Source organism: Dermacentor albipictus, chromosome 1, assembly GCF_038994185.2.
Source record: "Dermacentor albipictus isolate Rhodes 1998 colony chromosome 1, USDA_Dalb.pri_finalv2, whole genome shotgun sequence".
Lineage (NCBI taxonomy): Eukaryota > Metazoa > Arthropoda > Arachnida > Ixodida > Ixodidae > Dermacentor > Dermacentor albipictus.
Genome location: NC_091821.1, coordinates 467,445,394 through 467,458,047, shown reverse-complemented (window position 1 = coordinate 467,458,047; position 12,654 = coordinate 467,445,394). Strand labels below are relative to the sequence as shown.

Below are 12,654 nucleotides of genomic sequence, written 5' to 3'. Positions count from 1 at the left end.
CTTCGCCTTTCGGGTGGAATTGCGAATTTTTTTGTTCGTGGGTTCTCCAAAGATAAGATATATTGACAAGACAAGGCATCTTGCATTTGTTCCACGGAACGTACAACACGCAACTGTATGGACAACTAACGTGCTCTTGTAACTGCTCTAGCACCACCATCGTCCAGCCCACTTTAGTTTCACGTTATCCGACCCAGTGCAGCGTAACAGACAAGAACACTACCCTTAACCATACTTTATAACGGTGTAGCTTAGCATTACCTCTTTGCTAATCAGGAAATATAAATTCTTCGTATATCCTCACCGTGTGTATTGTAGCGACAGCAAAACAGAAAAAGTTAAACACTCCTCCCAATCCGTTACCGCAGCAGTATCCCAGAAGCTGCTGCGAAGAGAAGAAAGAAGTGCAATCCCGTGGTCTCTGGCGATACACTAAGCCACGAAAAAGCGGCCGCAACATCGTCGCCCATGGCCACCCTGCGACGCAAAAGCCGAACGCTGATTAAAGATGAAGACATCTTAGATCCCGTGAAGCGGTCGCCTAACGAGCCAGCGGTGCCGGCGCCTCCCGAAGCACGTCAGCCGCCGGGTCAGGTACCTGCAAGTAGCCGGCGCGGCTCCAGGTGTGACACTGCTGAACAAAAGAGGGCCGCAACTCCTTCCCCAACGGCTAGCCTTCGTCGCAAGAGCCTCGCGCTGCCCGAAGGTGAAGACGCCTTCAAGCTCGCTAAGCCGCCATCGACTATGCCCGCGTCTGCCGAAGCACGCCATCCAACGGGTCAGGTACCTGGAACATCTAGACGAGGTTCCGGGTATTGCGCCGCTGAAGAAAACGCGGCCACGCCTGCACCACCCGTGGCCAACATTCGCCGCAAAAGCCTTGCAGTGTCTAAAGGCGAAGGAATTTTAGATATTGCGAAGCCGCTGGCTCCCAAACCCATATCGCCGGCGCCTCGCGATGTCCCTCAACAGCAGGCGCCTCTAAAGTCAAAGCAAGGCTCCTGGTTTGAACCCCAGGCTTACTCCAAAGCCCGCAGCGACGCCCTGGGACAAAAGGGTGTCACCGCTGGTGGTCCACAGAAGAGTAAGGGCAGCCGACCCAGCTACAAGCAGGAGAGTCAGCTGTACATGACAGCAGAGGAAGCACCAAAGGTGAGAAAAACGCGAATGCTCTCTATGACGGATGAATGTGGTGATAGCTTCTTTGCAACAAGCCGACCGAGCCTTGTGTATGGCAGCATTAAAGCTCGCGTGTCTTTTTCTAAGAACTCACAGCGTTCAGACTGTTTACATACGGGTGATGCTTTACAACAATGAGCATTCTCGAAAATATTTGTTGAGAAAACGTCACAGGCCTACGCGACGCACGCAACACAGTCTCTGCGTAAGCTGTAAATACGGCTCCATTGGAGACCATCGTTTTCACGAGAACGAACTGAACTGTCCGGCCGGCGTCGACGACGAGCTGCACGTCTTCTGCTGCTCTCTGCACAGTGGTCTGCTGAGCCCGACGTTGCCTGAGTGCAGCCTCGTGCGTAGCTCTACGATTAGCTTTTTCGGCAGCGGTTCCTACTTCTTAATGTCTATCGAAGGGTAAACAGGTATCGACACTACGCGGCGCGCATGTTACATCCCTTTACACGTGGCACAATACGATGCAACTGCTACATGTCGTGGCACCTGGTGCAATACAACACTGTAAATTGTGCACGTATTGACGTTACGCGACGCGCAACTCCCATCGCGTGACTCCTCGCGCGCTAGGACGCCTGTATAGGGCATATTTCCGCCGCATCTAGAAAGCGCTGTCGTGGTGAAGTGGTATTGGCTTCCGCGCATAGGGCTCGGGTTCGATCACGGCGGGAACAGGGTATTTCGTTCTCATTCCTGGCGATAGCCGCGACGTACACCGGCGGCGGCGTCGGACAACATCGCCAACGGAAATGGCTATTCGACTGAGCCCATACCAGCTTACGCTATAAAATTAGCGCAAGAGAAAGAAAGAACATACGATGGAAAATCTGCAAAGGACATTATTTAGAGCCTTCTCATTGTCCACCTTTGTGAGTGCCACTTTTTCTAGATGCGTTGTCATTCAGTGAAACTATAACGCTGTGTTCAGCACAAACATAGAAACAACAACATAAAGGTGCGCAATCGCAATTTAAAAACATCAAGTCTCTACGCATGTCCCTTGTTTGTTACAGTGTTAGTTGGAAAGCTGCGCTCGTCACAATGGGGGAGGAGGACACTCAAGATCGCGCGGTTTCCACTTCCCGCTGAGCGACGTATGCCACATACGTAAAAAATCACGAGCCTTTACACTCTGTGAAGGTTGACGACTAGCGAAGCTGCTTAGCACACGACACAGAGGTGACACAGAATTTTAACGAAGGTGCGAGCTCACTTACCGCGATTTTTATATACATTCGCGTGGAAGGCGGTAGCACCACCACGGGAGAGCGGAAGGAAAGTAGCGAAGCAAGTGCTTGGAACAACAACAAAGAGGGGGCGGTGCGAAGGTACGCATCCCCCAACGCACGGAACAGGACGGACGCATTTGCAATTCGCCCTCGTCGAAATGCGGCCGCCGCAGCCAGGATTCGATCCCGCGACCCGGTGCTTAGCAGCGCAACTGCACAGTCGCGAAGCGAACGCGGCGCGTAACGCGCTCAAACCGTCGTGAAGCGCAGATTCTTCGTCGCCCAACGGCCTGATGCGAACTCGTGCTGGCTGTCACGTCCGCTCCGCGCAACTAAGACACGAGACGGAGCAGTTTATTTCACGGTTACAAGAACGAAATGGCTATATTGCGCGCAACCGCTTACATAGCTTATTTTGTTATAGAGCAAGCTTGACAAGGACAATAGAAGGCACATCTGACACAAACAGCGCTGTGTGTGTCAGATGTGCCTTCTATTGTCCTTGTCAAGCTTGCGCTATAACAAAATAAGATATGCCGTACCAACAAGCCCCTATTGCTATCCGCTTACATAGGATTTAGCTTACACGCAGATTCCTATATGAGTGTCAGCCGCTGAACGCCCCAGGCGCTGATCCCCTGCAGCGGGCTACGTATCCAGTGACAAGGTTCTCTCACAGGAAAAAAAAATAAAGAAAAAATAAAAAGTTGGCAGTTTCAGCAGAAGGACGAAACATTGAAGCTAACAGCAAAATATAGAGTTACGCTCCAGCTCTTCAGACTGTGTTCTAAGAATGAAGCGGCGGCGCCACGTTAGTACGAAAGAGCAAGCGAGGAAACTGCTGTTCCGCTGCAACAAGTCACGCCCTGGCAGCTATACCACATAGGCGTCTCACAAAGCTGGCGCGACGCGAAGCGCCGCCATACGCGTAGCAGCTCAACGGTGCACAAGACCCACCGACAACCACGCCATTGGACTTTCATTTCAACCTATACAACCTTCGCCTTGCGCCTGCATCGCACGCCTAAGTGGGGTGAGGTTGGGAATAGGCTATTGTTCTAGTCCCGTGTAAACACGTGGGAACCAGATGTAGGTTAAATGCTACATTTACGGGTGAACAGCAGCACCCGGTCGCCAACATCGTTAGCGTCGGCCACTGGTTTGCATGCGGATTGGATTTTATTCACTCAATTTGTTGTGCCTGAAACCCTAGCTTGTTTCTGGTCTTCTCACGGATCCTTGCCTTTGGCTTAGCAGCAAACAGAAGTGCGAGGACAGCAAAGATAACAAAGGCAAACGCAGCTGCTATGCGTGGCTTTGTGGTCAAAGAGAGCAGTTTTGTTTTGTCGTGCCATCACCAGGAGGATGGCGCTTGAGATTTTGAATATCCTCATTTAGAAAAATTCGAGAGGTGTGAGGTACTATAGGAATAATATTGAATAAAGTTTTGCCATTGCTCTCATCAGTCTTTGTACGAAATGTTCCGCCTGCAGAATGGAAATCAGGCCACTGTTCACAGCATATCATTTTGCAAGAAACTCGGTGCTTATAAGGAATTAATAGAAATTCGCTCTGAACATGTGTCGTGCAATGCATTGTTGTTCCACCTAACGCTTTAGGCCTGCTACCATATTTATAAAGCAGCTCCAGGGACGCAGACAATGAAAAACAATAGGACGGTGCGCTGACTCAACTGCAGTTTATTCAGGAAACGCAAAATAGAATGGATGGTCTTTTATTGTATTGCCTGATGTCCTACACATGTTAAATAAAGAAATAGAAAAGGAAAAAAAATCACGAAGAATTCTGATCCCCAAAATTTCTGAACCCTTATTTTGAACTTTATTTTTGTACTCCTTGGTTGTTTGTCGTTTGCCTACTTTTCTTCCACGAATCTTCCCATCACCGCTTGCTTATCTCTATTGCGGATGTGTTTAATTTGACCCTGTTCTCGCTGAACCCAGGGGCTTCAAGGCGGCCAGAGGTGTCTAAATTGACCGCTGGGCAGATATCTTCACATTCTGATAAAACATGCTCCATCTTTTCCCTAGATTTACTGCACATGCTTCTTCTACTGTCTTATATCTCGCTTTATAAGTGCGTGTTTTAAGGCATCCGGATCTCACTTCGAAAAAGTAAATCGCTTCATAAATTGTTTCTTTCCTGATTTTGTCTTTTCCTCTTAAGTAGTTGCTCATAGCAGGTTTTTTTGTTCATTGCCGCCACCCATGAGATTATTTCAGCCTCTCTGATTTTCCGCTTGACGTTCTTTGTTGCCGTGTTGCTCACCATACCGGTCGCATACTTTCTGGTAAGCTTCCTTGTTATTTTCCTCTATTGTGAATCAGTGGTTTTTCTGTGCAAATGTATGAACACTCTAGCAATCCATTTACTTTCTTCCATATTCCTTAGTCATTCTTCATAATCAATTTTACTGTGACCTTCCCTTCAAAACTTGTCCAGCCAATATCACCCTGAACAGCTTCATTTGTAGTCTTCCTGTCTTCCAATGCGAGGCGTCCCACTGACCTTTGGTTGCCATCGAGTCATGATTGTACCCCTGACTTCAAGCAAACAACTGCATTTCCAAATGCAAGTCTTGGAACCATTACACCTTTCCACATACCCAGGAGCACCTCCTCCCTATTGTATCTCCATAGTGCTCTGTGTTTGATTATGGCCGCATTTGTCTTCCCCTTTGCTGTTATTGTTTTTCTTGTGCTTCCATATATATGTATTGCCTTCGTTTATCCATAGACCAAGGTATTTCCTGCCCTGTATTGACAGTGGCTGTTCACTGTTTTTTAACACCTAACTTTGTAACGCTAAATTTCTGACCTAAATTCTGGCCTTCCTGCCCACAGGTTAAATTAGCCAGACGTTGCATATCGCTTTGCTTGTCAGCTAGCAACACACTGTCATCCGCATAAAACAAATCTGGAATCTGCTACTCTGCTACTGTAGCCGCCTGTTTGTATGATATATTAAATCGGACATTACTTTACTCTAGCACCCTTTCCATCCTTACCATATACATCATAAACGGCAGTTGGGATAAAGGGCACCCCTGTCTTAGTTTCTTGTTATCAACTTTCTCCTCGCACCTCATCCCTTCCCATTAAACGCAAACAGTATTTTCTAGGTAAGTCTCTCTCACAAGCTGTATATGATCATCGCATAAATCTACCGCTTCCGGAATATCCTACAATATGTTGCGGTCTACGTTGTCATGCACTCCTGTTACGTCTAAAAAGCCACATATAGCGGTCTCCTTTCTACTCTGGATATTTTAATAAGCTTAGTAAGGATAAACAAGTTATCATCCAGACACCTACCGATTCTGAAGAAATTCTGAAGTTATCTCAATATGGCATTATTCTCTGCCCATGCTTGCATTAATTTAATCGCCGGCATTCCTAACATGTGTATTAGTTATGTAATTTTCCACAGTCAATATGAGTGAATTGTGCCCCCCCCCCCCTTACCTTGATAAATTAAGTTTATCCTGCTTTGTCGCCAACTGTTTGGTATTTTTCTATCTTTTAAGATTTTTTTTACTCTTTTCAAAAGAGCATCCTTGCTTTTTTGCCCCAGTTCATTAATCAGACTAACGGGAACCTCGTCTAGCCCTGTGGCTGAGCGCTTAGGAATTTTCTCTTCGGCATTCTTCCAGTTGAAATTTGTCAGCACCAGCTCCTTTTCCATCTTGTTCTGTCTCATGCTATTATTTTCCTCAAGTGCAACCTCGCCATCACTGTGGAAAGATTTGGCTGTTATTTTTCGGATGTATATTAATGCCACGTCCCCTTCCAGTTTGCTTCCAGCTTCGTCTAGGATATGTTGTGTTGTTGTTGGCTACCTGCCTAATAATTTTATGTGGTTACAAAATATTTCAGGTGCAGCCTTTTTTTCTCATGTATTTCTGACAACCAACGTTAACTTACACCTTTTATCGTTGCTTGAACCAATATTTGAACCATAGACTTTTTTTCTCCCCGTACATTTCCCATTTTCTCACTACTTCATCCTGCAGCAACTGCGCTTTCTACAGAGAAGCTCTATATGGCTGCGCTTCCATGCATTATTGTTCTCCGTGAACAAAAACTATCATTATTATTGACCCATACCCTCGTAAGCATTCATGCTACCGTAAGCAAGCAAAAAAATGCAATGGCTTATAACCCCGTAAGGCATAGGCTACAAGCACTCAGCAAAGTGAAGCGAACAGTGCTTAAACTCGTTCTAGTTACGTACACAACATACAGAACAGAATGTCGAAAATTATCATCATCAAGGGCTCATAGTCCCAAAAACAAGAAAAAAATGCAATGACTCATAGTCCCGTAAGGTTCATGGCTACTCACTTTGCGTGAATTAGCTGCGATGACACTAATTCTGCTGTCGTTGTCGATGATTTCAGTGTGGATGTGTCGGTACCGAAAAAGGAGCGGTTTACGCGTTCCATGTTGCAGACATATCCCTTGCGATGCCACACCGATCCGGCCCAACCGGCCACCCAGCGGCGTACGGGCATCGATTTGACATTATCAAAGAATGTGATTGCAGTTGCGGGTGGAATAATGGCCACCGATAAAGGCAATAAATGAGTGTGCGTTCCTTTCCTCACGATGACCGCCCATCGCGACAATAAATGAGTTCGTAACTTTGTTAAAAATTATGTATCAGCTCCATGCCTTGTGCTAAACAGCTGAGCTGGTCAACGATCTTCACAAAGTGGAATGGCTCATTAATTCTTTGTGTGTTTCTTCAAGTGGGAATCACAAGTGACACTTGATATAGACGGTAATGGACGTAGAAGGGTTTTTCTCTTACTACCTCCGTATGATATATTCGGTAACACAGCCGCAACAGCACCTTGCAGCCGCGGTCAACAAAGTATAGGTGGGTTCGCCTGAAATCGTAACTTTATTAGCATATGGCATCCTCGAATGGCAAAAATGTGGCGACAGAAGTGAACCGTCCCACTTTCCGAACGCATTTCCACTCACCCTTACGCACTCGCAGGCACTCAGCAATTGAATTTCAGGCGAAAACGCAAGTGCTGTGGAATACACCTGCGTTTCAAAACAATTGTTCTGCTCACTCTGGTCACCACTGTTACACGTTGCACGTGGCCCTGCAATGATCTCAAAAGGCAATCGTGGCAAGTGATTTTGCCTGCCTTTGCTCTCTGTGATGCTTTCTGCCGTTCGGCGATCGCTTTTCGTATCTCCCTGTTTCACAAGCCTGTCGGTTTCATTTTTTCTTTTCCAACGAGCATGATACTTCTCTTTCCGTATTTCTATCGTAATTACACTTGGAAGATCACTACATTCTCACTCTTTGTTCAAACTTGGACTGGCTATTGTTAGGTCGTTGCTCTTTTTCCCAATTAGATATCCCATTTTCAAAATGATGCATTTATGGTCACTCCCTATGCTGGCTATAGCCTTTCTCGTCAATGACCATTTCTCTCGGCTTGTGATAAATTCCTTCTATAGACAGTAATCAATGGTCGATTGCCGGCTTCTCACTTCCCACGTGGTCTGCCCAGAACACTTAGGCCCTGTATTCACGATAAGGAGGCTATGTTGCTAACAAAGATGTAGCACTGACTTCCCTTGTTGTTCGTATAGCCATATAGATCCTGTAGGTGGGAATTCACCTAACAGTGTAATTTCGGCATCATTGCCACCCCGAAACCCTTGATATCAGCACTTAAACATTCCACTAACTCTTGATTCTTCACTCTGCAATTATTTCCAGTCCACATATGCGTTACGCCCTTCGAAGTTTCCTTTGCACTCATTGTGCATGATAACAAAAGATGCTCATGACATTTGTAATTTACTCTTTTACATTGGGCTACCTGATGGATGATCATTCCGACTCCCCCTGCCTTTCTTTCGGATTTAGTTCTGTCGCACTCTAGCGAAAGATATTTCTCAATCACTCTACCAAATTTCCTGGGTGTGTTTGCGTAACCGCACACACCCCTGTGTGTTCTCTATTTAAGTGCTCCTCAATCTCCTCAATCTCCACACACTTTTCCTTTCTTCTGCTGCCATACACGTTTAGGTAGCTCATTGCATGGTGATCTCTCTTTCTTGTTTTCCTCCTTTTTCTGTTCTTGATGGCGACACTACTCTGCGCTTTCGCTATGGGGGATATTTTTCATGACTATCCACCCTGGCCTCCTGAGCGCCCGCGGGTCCTCCCAGAAAGCAAATGCGCGACCAGCAAGTCACCAGCCCAATTCTCGTCCAAGCCTGTGACTAAAGTGAACCCCGTCTTGTTGAAACGGGGTTCAAAGGGCGTACTTTACTGTTTACTTGTACAATCTCGAAACCTTTCGCTCGGCTGATTGTCCATATAGCCTCATTAGCAGCCACAATGGTTATTTGTACGTGACTATCACGTACAGGCTCTTCTGGCACCGTGCACAACACAATGTGCACCTGAGGAGACATCTCAAACAAGCCATCTACCCCATTCGCCAAGCGCTCGGCTAGTCCTACCCCTTTTCGGCTTATAGGACGTCATTTAGTCCACCTGCTACTACAAGGTTGCGTGTATGGGCATTTACAGCAAGCTTTTCTTTTGCTTCCTCCATGACAAAACCCAATGCCCACCATGGAAATGTCCCTACCACCACTCTTTCGTCACCTTTCAGCTTCTCCAAAATTGCCTCTGAGCTCCTAGCCAGGTTTGAGTGGCCGGCGATTATCACGCTGTCACTCCCTCCTACTGGCGAGGCCTCTCCGTGCTTTCTTTCAAAAACGCCACCTGGCGAACAGCTAACATAAACGGCATACCAGGTGGCGTTTTTTTTCAAAGGCTTATATTCCGCGTTTTTGAGTACACTGCAGTAGAGAATCAGCGCACGATTCTGTTGTTTTTTATCGCTGTCTGCGCCCTTGGCGCTTTCTTATAATTATGTAACCACACTAACTCGCCCAGCTGTCCCTGCTTTTCTTACGTGTGCAACAGAAGTTAGTCAAAGCCCTGGACTGCGGTCCTCTCAGAGCCCTTATGTTGCTGCTGGATATTAAGGCTCCTCTATCATTCAAGCAATAGCGTCGAAGACGCCGCAGTGAGTCAACGGTATGAACGAAACGGGAAACGCACTTTCACGCGCTACGCTGCAGGGGCACCAGCAGCCGGAGCCGCCGAAAAAGGGCTACGCCCAGCTGCCCTCGTACCAGTCCGACCTCGACGACCAGCGGACGAACATGTCGTGGCCATGCATGCTGTGCACGATGACACTGCTGATCGCTCTAGTGTTCTTCCTCATCTTTTTTATGGTCAAGTCAAGTGAAAAGCTGTCCTTGTTGGAAAAGACTACGATCTCGAGCACGCCCGTGGCGCATACAACCATGCCGACCCTGGAGCGTGAGATCGTCGAGTCAACGACGCAGCCGGATCCGGCCGTCCCTGCAAGCGCTGAGTGCGCGACGACAATCGAGTCCTCTATCGAGGAGGAGGAGGACGACGATGCGCAAACGATGTTCGCGACGACCGTTCACGGAGACGTGGACGAAGAAGCGCTAACTCCTCCCTGGGCCGAAACGAGCTGACGCATTGGCTTCTCCTTGCGATATAGCGCGATGTTATTTAGGACTATGCTATCAGCCGATAAATAGAATGGCATGGTGAAAATAAAGTAGAAACTGATTTAGCAATGTAAGGAGCTTGGCTGTAGTTGGTGGGTCATCCTTAACTATGCTTACAGCGCAAGGCTTCGCGTGGACGAAAGAAGAGACCAGGACACAGATGGCACTGCAGTCTGCGTCCTTGCCTCTGCTTTCGTCCACGTGATGCTTTGCGCAGTCAGCGTAGTTAAGAAACCGACGCCTAAATGTGGCAAAACAATGAAGAGAGCGTGTACACAAACCATTGTCACGGGCATCGAAATTTTGTGTATGGGCAATAGACACACCCATTATATCCCTTAACTCATTTACAGCCAATAGTAGTTGCGAGACGTTTTCACGCGTCTTTTCTCGCGTCTTTTCTCGGTCTGCGTCTTTTGAGATAACTGCTTCATTTACGTGGCGTTTTGAAAGACTACGCATCTCACCTAAAGCTGAGGATTTTGGGGTTTTTTCGGCCATGGTCACTCGAAGTGAACGGCTATGCGGCATGCGACTTCCTATCTTCCGTTTTGACGGTGAGCATCTTCCTTCACAGCGACAGCAGTTATGTGCTCGGTATTGAATTCGTCTTGTATTCAATCGCCTTTCACTACAGCAGTGCTCGCGTGAGGGCTAGACTATGCCGTACTGTACTGTATTCTTTATACCGTACAAGTACTGTATTCGGCAGTTAATATAAACAGGGAAGGCAAGGCAAGGCAGAGGGCCAAGGCAAAGGGCAAGACAGGCAAACGGCAAAGCAGGCCGGCATGCAGGCAGGCAGGACGGGCGGTTGCTCTGTCGTTTGCTCGGTCGATCGGTATGTTGGCTGGTGAGATTGTCAGATCCGGTCGGGTCGGGTCCTCTCAGATGGAGTCGGTCGGTCCTAGGTGATAGGGCTTACCGCTTCCCTCTCGTTCGCAGCCTGATACAGGAGGTACGCAAATTTTGAAAAGAAATTTTATAAATTAGGGAGAAGATATAAAATGGACATTCACTGATTTAAAATGCCATACAGGCCTGGAGGATGGACATAGGGTAAGGGTAGGTTCGAATTTTTACATAATGTAAGGATTGTACAATTATAATCGTTAGAACATTTTGTTATATTAATGCAATGAAAAATGAGGTTTACACAAAGTCGGAAATCCTAACAATAAAAGAGAAGAAAATGCAGGCAAGAAGCAAAGCAAATGAGACAAAGTTAGAAATGCGTGTTTATGTCCTGACGGAATTTTTCTTTGTTAGCTTCAGCTGCCAGGATATCGGGAATGTCGTTCCACAAGCGGATGACGCGTGAAGCGCAGGCGAGTTAAGAGGGTCTTTTTATCATAGATGAGCGCGATAGAAAGACGATTATGTAATCTCCGTGACGTAAATGAAGAACACGCAGAGTTATTGGTGATGGCCTTATTGGTGATGGTGGTGTACTTGTGAAACGACGGTAAAAGTGGTACACGACGAGTCTTCGAAGCAGGAATTGATAAGTTGCTTTTAATTTGCGTTATGCTTGCGTTGAACTTGGTATTTTGTGAGATGAATCGAGCGGCTCTATTCTGAACTGATTGTAACATAGAGGTTAGACAGATTTCATGAAGGGGCCATACTGAAGAAACTAATTCAAGTTTCGGGCGAGCAAATGCTAGATAGGCTAACGTGCGTACATTAGTGGGCGTCTTACTCAGGTTCCGTCGTAAGTCGCCCAAAGGCAGGCAGACGTTGCCGCAGATGTTGATATGTGTAATCCAGGAAAGGTTTGATGTCAGGCTTAGGTCTAGATATTTGAAAGAAGTAACTACAGCCATAGGGTGGTTACTAAATATAGTATGAAGAGCTCGAATTTCAACGTTTGCCAGTGAAAAGCATTACTGTACATTTATTTGGATTAAGCGACATTAGCCACATGCTAAGCAACTGCTAAGAAGGTCAAAGTCATTTTGAACTTTTCCGTGGTCATCAGTACTAATAATCACCCGGTAAATTATACAATCGCCAACAAAAATCCGCACACGAGAAAATATGTCATTCGGTAAGTCGTTAATATATATATGACAAGTAGTAGTGGTTATCAGTACTAGTAATCACCCGGTAAATTATACAATTGTCAACAAAAATCCGCACACGAGAAAATATGTCATTCGGTGAGTCATTAATATATATATGACAAGTAGTAGTGGACCGACGGTACGGCCCTTCGGCACACAGGTTACCATGGCAACACGCTTAGCCGGTAGTGGACATGTTTAGCCCATTTCGCACTATATTTACATAACGACTGATCACAGTCGAAGGTGGACATGCGAGCAGTGTTTTAAGTGTTAGGCTAAACGACTCGTCTGCGATGGCTCTGTCCGCTCATCTCCTACAAAAATGTTACATTCTATAATAGTCGCTTCAAACTCTTTAAAACAAATTTTGTGGTTTTATGTGCAAGAACTACGATCTGATTATGACGCTTGCCGCAGTGGGGGACTTTGGATTAATTTTGACTGAATGAACCGTTCACTTGAGAGCATTTTCATTTCGCCCCATTCAAATGAGGCCGCCGTGACACGTGGCGTAAAGCTTAGCGGCGCAAAGTCATACCCACTAAAACA

General features: G+C 46.6%; 1 protein-coding gene across 1 annotated transcript; it reads left to right on the top strand.

The window, feature by feature from the left end:
• The first annotated feature begins 372 nt into the window (after positions 1-372).
• Positions 373-10,097, top strand: LOC139059403 (uncharacterized). The gene is made up of 2 exons (XM_070537780.1): positions 373-1,152; positions 9,572-10,097. Exons 1-2 carry the CDS (start codon positions 469-471, stop codon positions 9,998-10,000), a joined length of 1,113 nt encoding a protein of 370 aa, XP_070393881.1. The 5' UTR covers positions 373-468; the 3' UTR covers positions 10,001-10,097.
• The last annotated feature ends 2,557 nt before the right edge of the window (positions 10,098-12,654 follow it).